A 22,448-nucleotide genomic window follows, 5' to 3' on the forward strand; every position below is an offset into this window, starting at 1 on the left:
CCCACAGCTGGGACTGAAACAGCCCCATCTCCGAAAAATACACTCCCTTTTAGCCTGAGAATAGCCTGTTTGAGGGTTGTTTTTTCTGATCTCATTTATTTCCCATCACTGTGCCAGTGATTACTCTCCCTCAAGCCCTCTCTCTCCCTCCTACCAGCATGCCTTGCCTAATTCCTCCCGCGACATTATCAGCTGGGATGATGAGCAGCTGAGCTCGGTATTAGTGCTGACGCAGGCTGGCTGACAAATGAAAAGCGCGAGTGCGAGCCCCGCTGGGTGCGCTTTCCCGGGAGCGGGAGATGGAAGCCGACGGGCTGGCAAAGAGCGAGAGCTGGCGGCTCTGGCTCTCGAGCCCCTTCCCTCGGTGGCTCCGGCGCAGAGCGACACAGGGGAAAGACCCATATGCTTCGCTGCCCTCGGCTTGCCAAGAGCCCCTGGCTGATCCGGGCCCTGCCCAGCGCCCTATTCCACAGCCAGCTGGCAGCACTGCAAAGGGATTCAGGTGCTTTTTATTAGGCTTTTTGTTGGTTGTTTTTTTTCCCGTGCATTCACCCTTAGGATCATGAAACCTGCATGGCATGATGGCCCAAGGCCTGCTCTAGCAGGAAATGGTGGGAGGTGAAGCACCATTTGAAAAACAAGGCGTAACCTTGGTTTGTCTCCCTAGAAGAGGGACTGGATGCTCAGATTTTCACTGCCCACAGCCCCAAGGCTGTGTAGCTCCACGTCCTCCATCCACCAGCCCCTACTCAACTGGGAAGCACTTGGGATTTTTCGAAAGTCTCACTTCTTGGCATCAGCTGAAAATATGGTAAGTTACCCTTTGTTCCAAAGAAAATGATGGGTTTCCAGTTCTGCACCTGAAAATGTGTACTGAGCAATGGCTGGGAGTAATTTTACATGATGAGTTCTAGGTGACTAGATTCAAAGTCTGTCTTCACTCAGAAGACCTGCACAACACCCTGAGCTGGGTTTATTCCATTAGAGTTACTGTGATGAGCTGCCGGGAAGTCACATCAGGAAAATTATACATAACCAACCAGTATTTCTCCACTTCACCTCGTTACCAGTTCAGCCACCTGTCCCTGCATGTTCCTCTGCTAGTGATGCTTCTGGTGAGAAGATGTTTCTCCTTTCATATTTGATCAGTACAAGAGAATGACTATGTTTATGCTCTGCTCTGCTAATAAATCTGGATTTATGAAGGCAAAGAAGGCAAAGGAGCTTGGGAAAAAATCTACTCTAAAACACTAATGTCCATTCCTTCAAGGGACACAGCACACAATACAAGTAAATAAAACTTTAAACAGCTCTTTGTCCTGTAAAATTCTCACTTAACTCCTGGGGAGCTGGTGGTCACTGTTCCCAAGGAGACAGATCCTTTCTGTATCCCATCACAGGGACAGAAGAACCTCAGCTGGAGAGCCATTAGTGTCTGCTGCCTGCTTAGCTATGGGCTCGTATTATTTTCCATCAGCCTGCATAAAAGAAATCCCACAAGGATGAAAGCTAAAAGAAGCATTAGTGCATACATTCTGCATTAGGTCGTTAAAGTGTGGCAGAAACAAATTGTGTCACCCAGTGTTCTGTATGGAAACCAGTGGGCAGATGGTGGCCCCTGGGGTGTGATCGAGTGGGTTTATTTCACCACTAGATGACACTCGTGTCTCTTGAAAAGGCTCCTGCCGCCCCCACCGTGGCTACAGGTCACAGAAATTTTGAAAACAGATTAACCTGGTGCCAGGTGGGAGCTCCCTGAGCCCTTCTCAGACGCAGTCACTGCCTGATTAATTGCAAGTGGCTGCACATTAGGAAGCCTCACCTTATTATTTTGCAAAAGTAAGGTAGAGAAAAAATGATGACTCGACTTCTGAAATTTTGGTTTCCCTCCCAACAGAAGCAAGATAATGTGCTCAATAAGAGGGCTTCTCCTACTGACTTGTGGAGCATGGCTGTGGATTAGCAAGAGAAGCACAGAAGCTGGTTGTTAAAAGTATGGTGTGCTTAGGGCCCAGGTCCTGCAAGACCCCAAACTCGCTATGAAACCATGGCCATGCTGTGCCTCACTCCTAACACCACTTTCAAAAAGCCACAGGGCTTATATGGTATTATGGCTCTCTGCAAAAACCAGGACAGCTCCTTGCGCCCCAACCCTCTCAGGAGACAGAAATAATTCCTGTATGCAAGTGCTCAAATACCACAGGGTAACACGCTGTAGCCACTGCAGTGGTGGAGAACTTTCTGAGTGATACTCTTCATTCTGCTGCAGCGATTGATTTTAAGTATTTGATAATGCAAATTTTGGAAAGATGAGGCAGTAAAAGAAAAAAGCCTGAGATTAAAGGAGCCAGTAATAAAAAGTCCAAGATTAAAATGCTAGTATGGTTTTAGGTTACAGAGCCATCATGTATCAGGGCACTATATAGTGCAGAACATGATGTTTAAGGACAGCTGTAATTATAATTCTGAAAACTCTCCATGAAGAAATGTCCATATACTTCTGACACATGCTCATTGGTACCCAGACAAATACCAAAGGGGTGAAGATCCTATTTCTCCCAGAAATAAGACACAGCCTGAGATGCCACCCCTATGCCACCCTCTGATCGACTTTAACAGGCTCGTAGTGCCATGCAGAATCCCACGGGATTGTACTTCTACAGAGCTGCTTGCAAGATGAGAGATTTATATTTTTTATGGCTTAGCAAGTGATTATAGAGATAATGGGGACAATTTGTCACCAAGCTAGCATTTACAGAAACTTCCTACATGAAGATCTTCTTCTCACATTGTGCATCTTAACATGAACAACTATAGTCTTATGAATTTTGCTGTTTCAGGTTTTCCCCAGTTTATGGTCTTTGTTTCCTCTTTTTCTACAAAAAATGGAAAGCTGCTTCCCAAACATGTTTCCTCACCTGTAGTGCTGGCCAGGCAACTAACAACTTCACCCACAATCAATAAGTAGAGTTTGCCTGAGAGTATAATAAGGTAGGTAAGGAGATGAAGATAGATTTTCCCCGTGTAAGCTTTCCACAGTAAACCTGAGTATTTACTCCTCTTGCATAAATCTACTTGCCTCCTTTTAATCATGATGAAATCAATTAAATACATTTTACTTGTCTGCACAAAAACTAATGAGAATAAGATTTACAGGCAAGCAGGGTATTATTGATACTGAATTATTGGATGGAGACTCGAGCTAACCCCTAAGTTAAGACTTGTAAAAGTTAAGACTTTTACAGTGCTGGACAAGTCTGAAGATACACCAGACTACCAGTGCCTTAAACCTGACTTTGCTCCTGTGTCAGAACAAAGCAAAAGCTGTATGCCTGATTAGAGCTATGACCATACACAGGAGAAAACAATCCATTTTAGGGAAGCAATTTACAGAAACAGCTTGTTTACTTTCGGACAAACACTGCTGCCTATGAAAGCCCCATCTCTAGCACAGCTCCTGCTGACTTCAGTGGGAATCTGGTATGAGTCAAAAGTGGAGGCTCAGTGCTCTATGGAGAAGTATAATCATAATTATAGCACGGATTATAATTGGAGACGTGCAAAGTCAATCAGCCTGCTTCTGTTAATATCAATAGCTATCTGGTGGCTAAATTGCCTAGACTAATTCTTTTTTAACACCTCAGCCATAAGACTCATCATTAGACAAATGCCATATCCTAATATATACTGAAGCTTAAACACAATGAGAGCTTCAATCTGTTTTTTAATTTCTGTGATATTCTGTCTTTTTGCCCACATGCAGGGAAAAGAAGTTTATTGTAGGCAGAAGACTGCACGGACTGTTCCTCATCAGAAGGTTCTTGTAGTCTTCTTGTCCCTGGGAAGTGATGAGCTCCTGCAGACCCTCTAGTGCATGATGACATTTGAAAAATAAGCAATAAACAAAACAATGTTTGCTGCAGCTCTCGATGCTGCAGCTCAAAAATTTGCTGAAAGAAATTATCAAACTAATATGTATAATATTAATAAATGGGAGAAAAAATTCAATCAGCTGTTCAAAAATGTAAGCAGCCCCCATTATGATCCAGCTTACTTGTAGAGTTACCCACTTAGTCCAAGCAAGAGTACTTGGAGGAGAAAAACCAGACCCTTGCTTATCCCAATCCCCCATTTTTCTCTTGCACAACATGCAGAGTGTGGATTTGGTTCCAGCTTTAGAACCTGTCCAGAATCAAGCAGATGCATATCCAGTGGTGATGACACTTGTGCTGTGTCAGGCCCCCCTCAGTGGTGCAGGCACGGTCAGTACCACTGAATAGCACCCTGAAGTTGTCTGGAATATTTCTGTACTTGTTCATTCCCTGGATCTGTTTCAAAAGGCAAGTGTTGTACTTGGTGACAGCAGCCCGTGTTTTCAAAGCTAGTATCCACCAGCAGTTAATTCAAACTGGCCTGATTTTCAGTGCTCCAATTTGAAGCAAGTTCCTCAGCTCCTCACTTGAGTAATTTCTAGTTAGAGACCTACCTTTCGGTAACTGATTGGGAACATTATGACCTGCCTTTAAAATGTAATGTGTTACAAAATTAGAGGGACAATTTATGGGACAGCAGATACTTCCCTTTGCAAGTTTCTAACTCCCCAATGCATTATATCCTTATAATGAGTCAATAAAACAAGTCACAGCTGCAGCACAATGAATGTCAAGAGGCACAATGGACAGCGGATATTTTTGATGATTTACTCTATCAGCCTCCTGACCAAGCACTTTTACTTTCGGAAAGTTCACTGTACTACACTGTACGAGATGAGTGCCTCTCGGCGCTTTGGCTGCACCTCCTGTACCGCAGTGAGATCGATACCGTGCACCGGTGTCAGCCTCGCTGGGGAGGAGGGTCAGCCGTGTTAAGCCGTCAGCTGGCCCGCAGACAAACCCTGAAAACAATAAGCGGAAAAGCCTTCCGGGGCTCTAAGGCTTAAGGCAACGCAGGCTGGACACAGCCAGCGCCTGCGTTCCCGGGGGTTGGCAGCAGTGAGGGTTCAGGCGCGGGCCAGCTGACCCGGGCTCAGCTTTGCCGTGGAGTGGTCACGCACTCGGTGTGGAAGCGGGCAGAGACGCTGAAAGCCACACAAAATCCTTCCAGTTCACACAGATTCCTTCTCTTTCAAGTGGAATAGGGGCAGACAGGGCACAGCTCTGCAGGGCCCAGATGAAAGAACGGGGCTTTGTTACTCTGCAGACCCAGTGCCTCCCAATTATTATTTTTTACGTTATTTATAGCGCTACTCAAAACTGAGTACACATTTTGCCATGGGGGAAATAAAAGACTAAAAAGACAGCTATCCTTGCCTTCAGCCTCTCGGAAATTAGCCCAGGTCAGCGAGAATTCAGCATTTCTCTTCTACAGCCGCGAATTAGCTGAGAGACCGTGTTTGGTCCTAGGGCACAGCTTGGCGCAGCAGCCCCCCCCGGGCTGCCCTGGGCGTGTCCCGCTGGCGGCGGGATGTGCGGGCAGGGCTGGAAGCGGCCCCTGAGGGCAGGAACGGCCCAGCAGCCGCACCGCGATCCCGGCGGGATGTGCGGGCAGGGCTGGAAGCGGCCCCTGAGGGCAGGAACGGCCCAGCAGCCGCACCGCGATCCCGGCGGGATGTGCGGGCAGGGCTGGAAGCGGCCCCTGAGGGCAGGAACGGCCCAGCAGCCGCACCGCGATCCCGGCCGGAGCAAGCACGGACGCAGCGCCCCCTGGTGGGCCCGGCCGGGAGGGAATGGCGGCGCCGGGACATCAGACAGAAAATCCCAAGTCCTTTAAGATAAACATCCTCTTAATTACCTTATTCGCCGTGTGTATTACCTGTTCGCACTGACACGATTCACATCGCGTTTTAAAAATTCCTCCAGGCAGCAATCATGATTATGAATTTTTAAAGGTGACTAAATGACTCAGCCTCCTGATTTAAATGGCCAGAATTAGGCGTCCCCTCTATACTATCTGCACTATCTTTGATTAAATAAATAAATAAATAAATAAATAAAATAATTAAAAAAGACTGTGGCGCAACGTTTCTGTAGGTTTCTATTTAAAGTGATTTCCATATTATTCCCCATACAGCCACATTGCTAGCAGGGTGACAGTACGAAAGCAGCAATGAGTACAGTGGAACCTGTAAAAAAGGATGGAACAAGGAGACTGCATCATGTTGCATCTGAAAGCAACATACTTAAGTGGACTGCCAAGAGTGCTATCTCACAATGTTCCGCCCTGTGCATCCCGCTGGTGAACTCCCGGCCTCTAGCAAAACTCCAGCTGAATGTCACTGAGCAGGGACCATATCTGATAAAATGTCTCACACTTAGCTTGCAATCGTTCTGCACTGCACACCAGCTTTGTTGTACCAGTGCTGGCTGTGTGTTAAATTATAGCAATGATATACTCAGCACACATGTGCTGATAGATAGCTGGGGAACAATAATAGACCTCCAGATCATGCTAAGTTTAGTGAGAAGACTGAAAAGAGAATGATACTTCATCTGGACTTGTTTGTCTCTGCATCCAATTTGTAAACGGTGTGACAGGGATCTACAATCTTCTCATCTTAGCCATGTTACCAGATTTTTTGTTGTTGTTTTGTGGTAAACAAATCCTCTTTTGGAGAAAGCAGATATGGACATAGACAGACAAACACATTAAACAGAACTTAAATATCTCAGCCTATGCATATGGTATTTCAAAGCATCAATTATCAAAACAGTTTCCATCTGCTACATCACAGCTGCAATGTGTTAAGCCAGTAATATATATGGGAGAAAAAAAGAAACCACTTGAAAAACCTAAGTTACCAATGAAGTTTTTGAAACTCATAACACTGAATAGTTCAGGTGAAAGCAATTTAAGCAAGTCTGAGAAATGTGCTTTTAGGAAACTCGCCTTTTGCACTAGAGCAATAGAAAATCATTCCCTTGCTTTTCCTAATGCTTTTGATGAAATGCTGTGAAAGTCATTCTATCAAGAGAAAGGACAAGGTATGAGGAAGTTTCTCATTCCTGCATTAGCTGAACCTCACATTCTCTCATGCCACATTTTTGTAGTGTAAGAGAGAAGAGTACAAACATGGCTTTAGGCACTTGTGACTAATTTTTAGTCCCTTATCTTTCTCCAGTTCCCAAGAGTAAAATTTTTATAGGGTATGTAAAGTCCTGTGATATAAAGCCTTTCATTCTTTTGTCTACCCTGGTGGACTAGGGGTGGAGTAGTTTTAGTCTTTCCTGAATTTTTGGATCTGTGATTCTAGCCTCTGCCAACTATTGTCTCCAGAGCCAAGTCAAGGTTTCTCTGTAGTAAAAAAATAAATAATAAACCCCCATAATAATTGTGGTCTTAAAGCTGAAGGAGTGGAGTATAGAAAAGGAAGGATGAATTTTTTTTCACTGCCCCTCTATATGTCTGAAGCAGTTCTGGTTGCTCGTAGCTGTGCCAACACTGAGTGCTTGGACTGCCTCTGTACCTGTCTGTAGCTGACATCTACTGGTTTTTGCCATGAGTAGAATGTCCAGACATTGGATGGAAATCAAATCTAGCACACTACAGGCTGCAAAACAGTAATCTCCTTTTAGCAAGACACTTCATTTATATGACTTATTAGCAAGTCAAACCTTACAGAAGTCCATGAACATGCAGCAGCTGTATCTCTCCTTCTCTGTTCCAGCTTTGCAATGAGCTGGCTTATACATGGAGTCAGGATCTCTCTTGCCCTATGCTTGGTCTTGTGAGCATGGGTCTGGTGAGAATGGGTTCCCCATGGTGTCTGGGAAAGATATCTGTGATATATATCCCCGATATATGTGTCTGTGGGCACACACCCATGGAATCCAGCTTTCTCAGGCAGAGAGTAGAGAAGCCTGGGTATTTTTTTCCATGGATTGTGCTGCATCCACTGAGCTACCATGTGCAAGGCAAACACCTCCCATGTACCCATGGAAGACTGAGCATGTTGGTACTTGCCCTTAGGGAGAAAGCCCGGTTGTTGGGCAGGGAAGCTCAGGTTTCAGAGAGGACTGTGCATTGAGATGTGACCTGAAGTGACATATCCTGGCTACACTTGGGCCTGTACATTATCACATTCTCAGAATAGCCTGCCAGCCCCTGAACCACTGACCCTAAGCACATTCTTGTTGCCACAAAGATCAAAAGTCCTGAGTCCTATCTAACTGTGTCCCCCCATCCCCCCTCCCCCCCAAATATTTTCTCTTATTGTGGCTAGTGACATCTTCACTGCACCTTCCTTTTGTGCTGTTGTCTCAGTTCATACAATGCAAATAGTTTCCTCTCCTTCCCTGGCTTTCTACTTTTCTACTGTCTTTGTACTCCTCTGAGATGGAGGACATCATCTTCTTGTTTTTCTGCAAACAAGAATATTTAAATCATTGGAATATTACCTGGACTTTGAATCTATTAGGACTAATTCAAGAAATGAATAAGAGGAAAAAAGGGCTCAGAGAGTGAGATTTCTTCATTCTGTAAACTGCCATGTGATTATGCAAAGCTGTTCTCTTAAGTTTTCTGCCAGACAAAATATGTAGACACTTTTCTTGCCTTTTGGAGGGGATATGCTGTGCATGTGTATAAATGCTGTCTCTTCCTTGAATGAGACCTTACAGAGTGGGTAAATTGCACATTGCCGGGGTGAGCAGACTGGCAGCTCAGAACCCAGCCTAGTTTCACAGCACATTGCTTGTCTCAGTAGTGAGGCAATACGGAACAGGCTTGCTCTGCTTTTTGATCTGTAACTCATTGTGTAAATGCCAGCCAAATTAAAGCAAAGCAGATGGGACAAGTAATATGAAGATTAATGAAGCTACTTGCATTAAAAAGTAACTGTAGATACATATTTTAATGGAAAAGATCCTTTCTAATTCAGAATAGCTGGTCAAAAGAAAAGGATCAAGCAGTGAAAACTGCTAAAGCTTAGCAGAACATGCCTACAAAGAATTATTACAAGTGAATAAGTCTTTATGGACTTAATCCCCATTAAATTGAATTATCAGGTCAAAGACTTATTTCTTTCTCAGCTACCTGCACCTCACTGTGAATCTACCATTTTTCCTAAAATGTAGAAGTAAAGAAATCAAACTGATAAATTCTTTAGGGATTATTCACAATGCAATCTAACATGTTCTCATTCTCCTGTGACTTTTGCAGTTTCCACCCAAACTTTTACAAATTTCTACTGAATAGCAGGATTTTTCCTTTGTATAACTGGCTACACTTCAATTGAAAGAGAAATGAGTATCAGGAAAGAGTACAGTAAACAAATTCTTTTAGTTTTACTACTACAAAAATGCAACTCAACTTCAATGATATACTGAAAGATGCCCTATGCTCTAATAAAATTCTAAATCAATGTTCAAAATTCCAGCCAATCACCAAGTATAATTGTAAAACATTTCCAGTATTGCCCTAAACTCAGAGCTCACTAGATGTTTCAAACTGCATAGCTGGTTCACAGGAGGAAAACCAGGCTTGTCTCTCACATGCCACTGTGCTGCTTTTTGAAATTGCTTCTTCTTGATGTTTAGATACTAACAGACTCTTCAACAGTGTTTTAAGTGAAGAGAGTGGAATCAGTTTTGTATTTGATTCATGAGTTGGAGGTACTTAAAGATGTGGGGGAATCACACAAAAATAAAAAGAAATCTTACCATTATAATGGAGACCATCTCTAAGAAGCACACAGTTTTCTGCTAGACACAGATCAGGATTTTTGAACTGCTGAGGTACCCAATTCCCTTTTATCTATGTAAAGAAATGGCTTCTGCCAGGCTCTTCTTCAGGAGTCAGACTTGGAATTTCAGGGGAGAAGTATGCAACTCTTCAAGTCACAAGACAGCTAAACTGCAACCTTTAGAGATCATCATAGATACACGTGCTGTTTTTCACACACGGAGTCCTTCCATGAACAAAAATGAGGGGCTGTGTAAGTGACAAACTGTGCCAGCTTTCTCAGATATGATTTTCTGTAAGAAATGTTAGAAGGCAACTGTTCAACCCCTGCTCCCACTTCCCTAAACTCTCTTCTGTGGTGTGATGCCACAAGATACCTGGTATAGTATGCTTTGATGCAGCCATTTTGCTATTGCACCTCCAAAATGAGTGTCATCTTGAAAGATCAGGCAATCGTGTCTTGATTCAGAAAAGTTTGCACTATCTGTTCTGTTCTGTAAAGGGCTTGACTCCATGTGTGAGTCCTTTTCTTAAGGACTCTTCTTCACTGAGCAAGAATGCACGTAATTTCAAGCTTGTCCTTATGCTCTTACTGAATATGGCCCTGTATGGCCAAGCTAAGTATAAGCAGGACTCATGACTATCCGAATCCCAGAGCTTTTATTACAGTAAATTTTATAAAATTATGATGCTTAAAAGCTTTGTGTTGGTTTAACACAGCCTGGTTTTAGTGAGAGGGAGAAGCTGCTCGAAGCTTCTCCTATGTCCAGCACAGAGCCAATCGCTGAAGGCTCTGACAATGGGCAAGTTACTAGCCCAATTAGAGAAGTTGGTAATGCCTCTGCGATGACATATTTAAGAAAGGAAAAAAGCACCGGAAGCTCTCTTTTTCTTCTCCTGAGGGGTGGTGAGGTGGCCATTGGGGGGCCCATCCAGAGGGCAGCCGGGGTCGTGCTGCCAGGGTGGGGGGCCATCCTGGCACTGCGAGCAGCCATGCAGCTGGGACCATGCGGCTGGGACCAGCGCCGGGAACGCCCATGCAGCTGGGGCGGCGTGGCTGCTGCCATCTCAGCATGGCTCCCAATGAACTTTACTTGCTTAGCTGCTTTTAACCACCTGTGCTGCAGACAAAAGGGCAGGGGCGGCAGCAACTTCTTTTCAGTGCCCCACATGAGGAGAGGTGCTGAGTGGAGCCAGCGGCCAGCGCAGCCCATGTGCTGTCGGCAGGGACCATGTGGCCAGCGATGAAAACGTGGCGAACAATTCCCCTACATGGAACACAGACGAGCTCAACCTTTTCAGTGCAGTGAAGCTCTATAAGAGCTTTTTGATTGATAGAACTTGACACTAAATGAAACCTATGGACACCAATTTTCTCCCGAGTCAGAGACAAGGGCAAAGTGGGGACATGTGAGGAGAACCAACATGGCGATACTGAAGTCAGTGAAAAAGAGAGAGAGGAAGTGCTCCAAACGTCAGAGCTGAGATTCTTCTGCAAGCCATGGTGAGGACTATAATACAGCAAACTCTTTCCCTGTGATTCATGAGGTGCATGGGCGGGATGCAGAGATCCACACACAGTCCGTGAGGAATAGTGCTCAAACTGGAGCGCGTGAATGCTGAAAAGCTGTAATCCAGTGAGGAACTCGAACAGAGAGAAAAGACTCTTGCTTTCAGAGATAGAAAAAGAGAACCCGTGCTTCCAAACTAGGACAGCTAAAAGACTAAACCCCATGAACTAAAATGACTCACAAGTTTTGGGAAGACTGCACCATTCATGGGAGGGACTCACGTTACACCAGGTCGGGTGGGCTGCTTTTTGTGAAAGTTAAAACCACGCTGGAAAAGTTCACAGGGAACTATCTCCCGTGGGAAGGATCCCACAGCACAGCAGAAGAAAGAAACTTTTTTTCCTTAAGTGTACTGAAGAAAGATTTTTAAGAAGTGAAAGACTAAACAAAACCCCATGTTTCGTCTCCTTGCGTGGTCGGTGAAAAGAGGGAGGGACTGGGAAAGAAAGGTGTTCTCATACCCTTTTTACTTTTAATTCTGTTTATAATAAATTTTATTTATACTGTTCAAGTTTTGAGCCTGTTTTGCCCATAAAATTTTTTTCCCTAATCCTTATCTCAAGTCATGAAGTTTTCATTTTAATTTCCCCTCCTCTGCTTAGCTATAGCAGAGGAAAATGAGTGAGTAGTTTTTCGTGAGTACTTGGCGCTTAGCCAGTGTCAAAACCATGAGAGCTGTATTAGTCCTAGAGGGCAAAAGAATAAACATGTTTTACCCACGTGAACACATAATTTGACTATTGGGCAACCTGACTACAAACTGGAGGTGACAATCAATTAAAACACAACATACAGTTTTTCTTGTTTTTCTTACAGTAAAGTGCTAAACACGATGGCTTTTTAACTTACTGCAAATGGCTGTTTAGAAATAGTTTTGTTTTAGTTTTTGTACATCTTTCCCCACTAACTTAGCCTGTAATATAGTGCAACATGTGAAAAGCTGTTCTGCTGATGTAAAACTGATGCATATGAAATGTCATCAGTCATCTGTTTCTGGTCCAATGTATGTAAATTCTTTAGCACAATCCAAACAAGGCATTTTCTCTTCCATGCTCCATTATGAGGTAAGTGAATATTTTGTTCTTCTAGAACATGCACAGGGATTTAGTAAAACTGTTACTGTGCTTCTCTTAAAACACATTACACACCCCAAAGTACATGCAATTAAACAGTGTGGCAGTAATTCACACCCTCATCATACCTGCATTGTTGAAATCATAAAAGAGCCAATAGAGACATTCACAAACCATACAGCAGATTTTGACGATGCCACGTTACCTTTCAAAATGAGAAAATTATGAAAATTAGAATTACATTTAACATCAAAGCAAGATTTGATAATGTAGATCTGAGTACACTGTGCCTAAGTTTGTCAGCTGACAGCTGATTACACATGGGGACGGGTTGTGATCATGAAAGTTATTAGCTGAATTTTTTACATTTAGATGTTTATAATGCTGGCTTTTGGAACTGGATTGATTTTTACAACAGAATGTCGTTATAACGCTTGCAGTGACATGAAGAACAGAACTTCAACTTGATCTTCCTCTACAGAAGCTCATTAGAGATTCACATAAGAAGACAACCAACACGTGCTATTGCCATGGAAACAAGATAGAATATTATGAAGCAGTATATCCTATATTCCAAAACAGAGAGGACAAAGAGCAATTATAGCAAAAGACTGACAGGCTTTTTATTTGCAGCCTGTATGGGTCAAAGCAAAACTTAGCTCCTGATCTTAGAAATAAAATTCACCAGTGCAGTTTTAGGACTCTGGTTTCAATTCTTCCTTTTCAAAGACAAAAACTCAAGCTAGTTAGTTTAGTTCGTGATGTATGGGAAGAAGGAGGCCGAATGGAGGCACACAGCAAGTGTGTAGGTTTGATGATGTACAAAGCACAGACATCATAGAATTGACAGAAGACTGAGTCAAGTTCAAGCCAAATAGTGAGGTATGGATAAAACAGAGGTGAGTAAAACCAGCTGAAGCTGAACATCTGGTCATTAAGATGCAGAGGAAAGGCTAGTTTCAAAGGCAATGGTAGCCTGTCCAGTGGCCAGAATGAAAAGCACAAAACTTCCTGTGATTTGCATCAAATGGGTGAGTCTCACGGTTTCTTACCTTAACTAGATAATAAAATGCTTTTGGACATCCTGGACACAATGCATGTATACAATATATACTTAGTCTAACTTCCCAAGCTTCTGCTTGCAACTGCATACATGGAAAATACTTTAAGCCATTTAAAACAGCTCTGTCCGTTCTAGAGATCTCTCACAATTGTAAGAGTTTTGATCATTGTCTCTGTGCACAGAGTGATAGCTTGTGAGTGGTTTCTTGGGAAAGAAAGGTGGATAGGGCAACAGCTTGTGGTGATAGTTTTTTTGTGTTTGATGACAAAATGACAAATACAGGAGTTCTATGATAATGGAAACAAGAGCTTAGAGGAAACATTTCACCCTTTGTGTAAAAAGCCTGTGATTGCCACCTCATGCACTGGTTTACTTTTAAGAAATGATTTTAAATTCCAGATGAGAGTCTACTGTAATTAGTCACTTTGAGCAAAGCCAGCATGGGCAAAATATAGCTTAGGAAGGATAAAGGAGTATTTAACAAGCCTTGGAAGGTTGTGTCATGAGTTTGTCACTACAGAGCATTACTGAGATTCCAAAACACGTAAGAGAATGATGGAAGGGAAAAATATTACAGTACACAGAGAGCTTGCGAGTGCCTACTCAGTCAGGCTTTGGTAAGCCTCCCAATGCCAGCATATGAAAAGTGTGGTTTGCCGCTATTTAATTATGATAAACTCCATAAATTGTCATTCACTGAAGGAGCCAGGTCAAATGACTTTCAAAACTGACTGGTTACATTTACTGTTTCAACTCTGATTCATTCTTGACTAGTTCTGTTTTGATTGGGAAAAAAGACAAAAGACACGGTGATTTTGGGAGAAGAGTCTAAATGGAATATGAATTTTATTGCAAAAGTTATTTCAGTAAAACACAAAAATTTTAATAGTAGCGAGTAGCTTTGTGAGAAGCAAAATACCAAACACTGCTAAAAAGAATACTAGATCAATTTTTTGACTAGCAACAGGCAAAGAGAGAAAATGTGATATAGTTGCCAAAAATACTTGAAAATAATAAACATTCTTTCTCATCTTTGCATATGAACTTTCTTTCCCAAACTGTTAAATACAATTCACTAGTGATAGCAACTACACTTTTTTTCCCTAAGCCTTTACCGTTTTTTCTTTCTGTCTGCAATTCTCTTCTTTTGCTCTGCTTGCAGGGCTGCTTCCTGAGCTGCCAGTTCTTCTTGTTTTCTGCGCTCAGCCTCCAGCAGCTGATTTCTGTATGCTTCCCGAATGCTGTAAACTCTGCCTCGTGTTTCATCTAAGGATGCCTGGCCAAAAACAAACAGCAATACTGCCATGCTCAGCACATCAATCTTGATTTCATCACAAGGAACTGTATCCTTGCTCTTCTGTTTCACTTTGCGACTCTGTAAGTACAGGGAGAGTATCTCTCCTTTTCTTTTTACATGGATGTTTATTGATTTCTCAAAGGAAGCAGCTATATGTCAATCTTTCCACCATGAAGAAGAGAAAGTTCAGAAAAATCCTTTTTAAACTGCTGGAATAATAAGCTAGTTGTATGAAAGGAGAATAGGGCAACAGAGTAGTTACCCATCTGGATCTAGTCCCTTTTCAGTTACTGCTTTGCTTTTCTGTCTTAAACAAGTCTATTAAAAACTAGGTGTCAGAAATGCTGAAATGGCTTAGGAGTTCTAGCCTTTTAAGAGGCTAAAGGAGCCTAAATCACAATGACCTTCAATGAGACCTAGGGCAAGTGGGGCTTTGACACCTCTGAATACTTTCCCTTTTCTATTTCCATCCTGAAAAATGGGGATACCTGGAAATGTCTATATAGTTCTTTATGGTCTACAGATGAAAGAACTGCAAAAGTGCTTATCAGTACAGTGTGCATATTCACAAGTAACTCTCATTTTAAATTCATACTGTGAAATACACTTTTAAAGGAAATACTTTCCAGAAAGAGTAGAGGATCTACTCTTGTGAAAAATTTGCCCTTCTAATATATAATATGTTAGGCATCCAAAATCATAGTAACATCTGAAAACCTGGCTTAATAGGATCAGGCTGCTGGAGGGAGAACTGTGGCTCCTTGCTGACCAGTACTTGAGTAACATAAATCAGGCTGTCTGGGAACTAGTTAAGGAGATGTTTTCAAGTAAGATTTCTGTAAATAGGTTGATTTGATGTAAAATTGCTTTTACTGTCTCTTACCCAGTTTTAAGAGCTCTGAATAGTCACCAGCTGATTGATAGTGGTTATTGTATCACCACTGTAACACATCATTTTGTTCCTGTTGATGCTCAACAGTTAAGCCAATTTGGTAAAATATTTGTACCAATTTCATGTGCAATGCATTGGCTGAGTTCATCCTCACAATGGATCCTACCCTAATGCTACCACATTTATTACTTATAGACATGGTTTTCTGAAGATTAGTAATCTAAATTCTTTGTTTGCTGGCATCATGCATATTCCAAGAAAACTGCGTTCTCTAACTTTTCTCTGAGACACATTAAGAGCAACTTATCCCCCTGTACAATTTTTATTCCTTTTCAAAAAGCTCTATTCAATTCTATAACTAAAAAATAGCCAAACTGGAGATGCTTTACCTAATAAGCATCTAGTCATGTATGTCACATGTCAGTTTATTCTGACTTATAACCATCCTTTTATGCTGATAAAATAGTGTTTTTGCAGAGAGGGTATTCATACTAAGGATGTCATGCAGTACTATTTTTTTACTTTAGAACTTTTGGTTTTAACCTTTGCCCAAGTGAAATTTCAAGCTTGTTCACTGCTTCTAATTACTAGTACTGAATACAAAACTCTTGATAATGGTTGATCAGGATATTCAGACTAGTGGCAGACATCACGGTAGTAATTAACTGGAAAGTAATCTTGAAAACATACCTGCAGGTTCTCATACATTTCAAGTATATTTTGCTTCAATAAAACTCTGTCATTTTCTTCTTTTTGTCTTTGTTCCAATACCAGCTTGCGGAGTTGCCTAAAATGGTTAATTTTTTCTTCTTTACGCATCTGTTGCTGTTGAATGATAGATTCATTTCTCAGGACAGATTCAGACATTGTTTTTCTGAAGGAAATACAAAACAGGTATTTGTCTCATATCAAATGCAGTTTCGGTTGTTGTCTATTTTGCTTAACATCTATATGCAGGTATTTGGCTTATATTTGGCAACATCACTATCGTATGGTTAGATATGGTTAAGGAGTCACTTTTCTTCTGTTTATATATAACACCAATAAGAAAATACATTCCTGAGGCCATATATTTGAGTGTCTGTTTTAAATCTATTTGTAAAATCATGCTCATCTTCGAGCATAGGAAAAACTCCTACATGTGACACTTACTTGTAATTTGCAAGAAATATATTTTTAGAAGTTTTTTATATTATAATTATGCATTGAGACAAAATCAATTTCTTTTTTTTTTTTCCCTTTTGGCATAATGGCAGGTAAGTGGATAATATACTTTGAAATTTTGTCCTAAATGACTAGTGTAAAAGTCAAGGAGTTGGAGACAAATGAAATGCTTACAAGATTCAAACTTCTGGAAGGTATTTTGCCATATTTTCTACTGGTTTAATGCTATTCACTTCAATATAATGCCTATTTCCCTTTCAATTTAAAATGAAATTTGAGCATTTTTTTCAGCATTTTTTAAAGTCTTTTGAAGATCAATGAAATACAAAAATGCCACATTGAATACAAATGGACTTAAGCATGAAGTGGGTTCTAGCCACAGCACAGCAAATAAGGAGGTGCATGTGAATTAGCTTGATAAGTTCATGTCAACATTTGTAATAAAGAATAAAGTTCTTTTGAATAATAAATATAATTAATATAATTATTTCAGATATTAACTATTATTAACTGAACTGTGTTTGTTAAATATGTTATCTTAAGCCAGCATAACATCCTGAAAAATTTCTTATGATCCTGAGATTGGCTCAGCTGTTTGGAGTGTGGTGCTGATACCACCAAGATTGTGGGTTCAATCCCTGTATGGGCCATTCACTTAAGAGCAGGACTTGATGATCCTCGTGGGGCCCTTCCAATTCAGAATATCCTGTGATCTGGAAATACATGCTCCTTTCAAGATGAACACTGAAATAAATATATTTGCCTGAATGCTCATTGTCTTCAAAAGTTTATGTCACGTACTCATTACATACAGTGCAGTGATTCAACTCCTTGGGCTTTTATTATGTTAGGGCAGTTTACCTCATGTAAGGACTAAGGTCTATAAGCTTCCATTTCTTTTGCTGTGTTTTTAATCTTGAGCCAATAGCTGTTTGTGGTGCTTTCTCTCCTGTGGTAAGAAAATATAAAATAGAACAGATTAAACTGGTTATTTGGTTATGCTAGGGGGCTCCACCTAAATTCTTACATAAATTTTTCTTCCTTTGGCTCAGCAAAATTATTAAATGAGAATATGGGCTGAAGAGGATATATTTCTGCCCTTTTACTTCCAACATGTAGGATACAATCAAAGATGCTGCAAAACCCCCACATATACTACAATTAAACTAATATATATATTTTAGCTAAATCCCCTCTACTCAAGAAAGTTTGTAAATCTAAGCAAGAACATTGAATTTGCAGTGCCTGAAAGATATAAAAACAACTTCTGGGAATCATATTCTTTTATTTAAAAAAATCAATAACAAGCTGGTTGTTCAGTCCTGGCTGTAATTTTAAAAAATTATATTCCCTTTTGGGGAAAATATTTAGTTTAAGAAATACCAGTTTAAAGAAAAACCATGACATAGTAAAACTGGTATTCTGAAATCTTAGACTTTTTTTTTAACCACATGGATAATAACCATGCTATGTTTTATTGTAGCATTCTTGCAATACAATGACACATCTGATATTAAGCTTGGCACCAGGCTGAGCTGCTTTGTCATTATTTTAATGCTTCCTTCTTTCAATTTGTCTCCATGTGCTTGTGAAATACCTGTGAAATTTGATGAGATTTAATGATGACTGCAGTAGTTTTCTTTTATAAAAACTCTTTTATTACCTTACCTATAGCAGTAACCAGTTGAAATGTTTTAAAAATATTACTGGACTTTTCTCATGAAAAAATAGGAAGAGGTTTCTGAACATTAAAAAAATTACTGTCTATATATTTACTGTCTATATATTTACTGTCTATACATGGACAAATATACCAGCCTTCTCTGCTGGTCTCAAAGGGTGACTTGGATCTTTGGAAGTGCCTTAGATACTGCCCATCAGAACAGAATTCTCCAGAATACAAAAATCCTCATTAAGATACTGCATACTACAGAGATGTTCAATCCCATCATTGCCTATTGCTGTACTCTGTGGAACAGTGCTGCAGTACCAGCCGGGCTAGCGTGTTGTCCTGGTACCGAGCAGCCTTCTGCCTGCCCCGAGCAGGGACAGATGGAGTCCGATTGCGGCGTGCGGGAGAACGGGCGAATCCCCAGCTCGGGTTCGCCTTGCACCCCGATGGCCAGCACACGTGAAGGAGGTAGGATAAAGCGGAGGGACTCCCCTTCGTGGGAAAGGGGTTTATTCCAGGGTAGAATAAGCCACATGCCTGGAGGGACGGTTGTAGCCCGACGAGCAGGCGTGGAAAACACAGAGTAACCAATGATAACTTCGGCCAGCGGGTGTTACAGAGGTGGGGAGAAGGGATTACAGTCAATGAAGAAAGGGGCTGGGAGGAGTAACAGAGACCAATCTGCTGCCAAAGAACCTAGATCACTCTGGAAAGGCAGAGAGATACGAGAAAAATGGGGAAGGGAGACTTGCAGCTAAAGGGTAAGGCACAGATCACAGCCTTTGGGGTGCTCAAGGCTTTTGGGGCTGGCCCTGGGGTTGGTCATGGTTCACTGCAACAGAATAGAACCACAACAACTTAAAGTCATTGGGGTGTCACTCTTTACTTCATAAGGCTTTATATTAGACTCTAAATGCTTAGTTTAGAACAAAGCTCTAGGTGGACAACCATTAATTTTGAAGTCCTTTAGCCAGTAGCTTAGAGGAAATAATATTGTTTTGAGTAACCAATATTATGTTTAAGGCAGTAGGTGAGGATTAATTCTACTTAAGTTCTGAACCTTTCCTGTGAAGTGTACTTACCAGGATGGAAAAACACTAACCTATAATTAAGTATGGGTCACGGGTTCTAGTTCCATGAACATGAGTCATGACCAGATATTGTCACAATCAGACTGGGCAGTATTCTGTCCTTTTTATGATGGCCTGATCTCAGCATATTCACAAAAGAAAAAAACCAACAAACAGCTTGAAGTCTTGCACCCAGTTCAACTTTTCATCAGAGTACAGAAATTGGCAGGGAATACATATGAAGAACCCATAGAAGTTGTAATCACTAAATAACATTAGGCAGCACTCATGGAAGCTTCCAGGAAGCTGATGCTACTCAGAATGCACTTTTTGACACCTCGCTTCTAGATCACTCTTCATGAACAATTTCCATGAACATGAACATGAAGAGAATGCAGTTTAGGTGTATTAGTCTCTTACTGACATGCTATTTTAGCTGCTAAACACTTTTTTAGCATTTCTACACTAATGAACTCTGGTACTTGGAATTGAAGGAGAAGGTATTTTCCGCCGAACTTCCAAAAATTTCAGATTAATTCAGGATTAGAATTCTACTACAAAAGGACTACCTGAAGTTTGCTTAAGGGTAACTTGGCAGCCTCCAAGAGCTGTGGGGCTGTGTGTCTGTAAATAGAGCAGTGAAACAATTAAAATAAAGAGGTGATAGAGAGCAAGCTTGCCATTGCACATTTGGACACCTTTATTGGAGCTGATCTATCCATCTACTACCAGTATTTAATGCAGAAGTCTTTTCTAAGGAGTGGAACATGCTGAACAGAAAGTTATACCCTTACCTGTTTCTCCTGAGCTAGGTGTTAAGTTGGCAGTCTCAGCCCCAGCTATGGGTTCCTCTGAATCTCTCACAGCATACTTATTAATAAAACGCACACGTTCCTGAAAAGCCTAGAGATCAAAGTTTTATAGTCCAGGTAAGAAAAATTTTACTGCATATTTTAAATCTCAAAGAATTTTCAAAAGTAGGATTCTATAAGTCTTCAATAAGACCTAACACCGGGGTGCAGTGTGCAAGTCTGCCTGGTGCTGGAATCAGAAAAGATGCCAGGATCCCACTGAATCAGTCCTAAGATACTGCACACTTACACTAAAGATCACTGTCCAATGAAATAGTGGGAAATCACTAATCTCTGGGCAGTTTAAAATAGTATTGGGATTAAAAATAAAACAAAAGCTGTATAGCTGAATGTACGGCTACTGCACCTCCTTAGGGAACTATCACTTCATCCTAGGAGCTCCTATAGCCTGATGATTTAGACTTCCTCCTGAAAAATGAGACCTTTGGGTGCAAACCCTTTCAGACTCAATTACCTTTGATGCCAGAACCAGACATCAGTACTTCTGTTTTTTCAGAAGGCGACTTTGACTCACTTGGCATTCTCTTAAGGGCTGACGTTGCCAGAATGGATAGAGAAGCCCTTTGGCTTTTGGTCATCCTGGAGTCAGGCACTCAATTTCCAGAGTCAGAGGGTCTGTGACTCTGGAATGGGCAGACATTGGGCCAGGGTTGTCAAGAAGAAAGGAAAGGGGAAGCTACTTAATCTGGATAGCACACCCCCAATTTAGACCTTGTTTTAGCATATTCTGTTGTTGCTGCAATTGTCTTAATGACAGCTGTTTTAAAAAATTGTCACAAACCTAAGGGGCTTCAAAAATGGAACCCCGTAGTTGCAATTCAGTTGATTTTCTGATTAAAAAAGGCAACGGTGATAGAATCAGATTCTGAAGAGTCTTTGCACATCAAAGAGGATTCATTTCCAGCTAATCTTTAGGAGGCTGTACTTGCATTTTCAGTCTCAGCACAACCAATCAAAGCTGCAGAGCTGCATCTCTCCTTAGTTCAGAATTTAACAGAGTAGTGTCAGGAAAAGTTCTGCTTTTGAACAAACTGAAAAGAACTGAGAAAATCTGAGATTCTAACTGGCAAGACTCATGTCTGAGGTTCATTTCTGAAAGGTAATATAAAAAAGACAAATCTGGGATTCTGACTGAATATCCCTTAATGGGAAATTGTATTGGTGGTGATAGGGAATGACTCTCAGGTGAGTTAGAAGACTGCACTTTGTTCTTTTATTTTTCTTTGGTAATGATGCTTCTAATTCTGAATCAGCACTGCAACTTTTTGCTTTGCTAGAAAGAGCATGTATTATTTTTCCACCTCAAGCATATGCCACGTCAAAAGCACCCAGATGCAGCCGGCAACTAAATCAGTATTGCTTCTCCAAAACAGTGAATTCATACTGAGCGTGTACCAGCCCATGGGTAACCTGCAACACAGAATGAATTTGGAATCCTGGCTGCAAGGGACAATTTGAGTACTGATATGACCAGATGCCAGTTCTTCAGGAGGAATCATTTTTGGCATGTTTATAGCAGTGTATTTCTCAATCGAATCTGTTCATGCTAAACATTAAACTTGCCACAAGTAGCAGCTTTGCAAATGTGTAGAGGTAGTTGGCTTTCTAAGGAGAAACTTTTCTATGTTTTGTAAAGTAGAACCTAAAATCTCAGTGATCTACAGAAGCCTGAAGTAGATTATCTGGATTCCTGCCTGGAATTCAGGAACATAATCACTTTTAATTCTTTAAACTGTAAAATTTCTTGTCTTCCACAGAGTGGTGAAGAGGACAACCCTATGAAGTCAAGTTTCTGTTGTGACAACTGCTCTATCATCACAACAACTCCTGGAACTTGTGAAGAAACATCACTGCAAAGATAGCACTCTGGTATTACCTTGACAGCTCTCCCTGGCTCTGCAGACTCCCATGCTTCTTTCATGGCTCTGATCTCATCTGCTCGCCGGGTGTCTTTCTTCATCTCCAGAAAGTCTGCCTCTTTCTGTTCGCTAACTATGCGTAAAATCCAGTAGGGTGTGTTTGAATCTGCTGGCTGAAAGTATCATAAACACAATGTAGTCACTGGTACACATCTATTATCACTCTTTAGGATGAAG

General features: G+C 41.3%; 1 protein-coding gene and 1 long non-coding RNA gene across 3 annotated transcripts in view; one reads left to right on the plus strand and one right to left on the minus strand.

Annotated features, from left to right (window-relative positions):
• Window positions 1–253: 253 nt before the first annotated feature.
• Window positions 254–22,234, plus strand: LOC109145447. Of its 2 annotated transcripts, XR_002046814.3 has the most exons (4): window positions 254–811; window positions 14,548–14,762; window positions 16,349–16,468; window positions 22,110–22,234. It is a non-coding gene; the product is annotated as an uncharacterized LOC109145447 (long non-coding RNA). The 2 variants fall into 2 exon arrangements; XR_002046813.3 differs by lacking the exon at window positions 16,349–16,468 and having other exon boundaries at window positions 256–811.
• Window positions 14,395–22,448, minus strand: part of ADGB (androglobin) — a 112,852-nt gene continuing 104,798 nt past the window's right edge. The window contains exons 30-34 of the mRNA XM_039568850.1: window positions 22,229–22,384; window positions 20,275–20,383; window positions 17,600–17,687; window positions 16,265–16,448; window positions 14,395–14,661 (exon numbers count right to left, since the gene is read on the minus strand). Coding sequence (XP_039424784.1) covers window positions 14,497–14,661; window positions 16,265–16,448; window positions 17,600–17,687; window positions 20,275–20,383; window positions 22,229–22,384 — 702 coding nt within the window. The 3' untranslated portion in view covers window positions 14,395–14,496. The remainder of the gene's footprint in view (window positions 14,662–16,264; window positions 16,449–17,599; window positions 17,688–20,274; window positions 20,384–22,228; window positions 22,385–22,448) is intronic.

The sequence above is a fragment of the Corvus cornix genome, chromosome 3, assembly GCF_000738735.6.
Source record: "Corvus cornix cornix isolate S_Up_H32 chromosome 3, ASM73873v5, whole genome shotgun sequence".
NCBI classification, from domain to species: domain Eukaryota; kingdom Metazoa; phylum Chordata; class Aves; order Passeriformes; family Corvidae; genus Corvus; species Corvus cornix.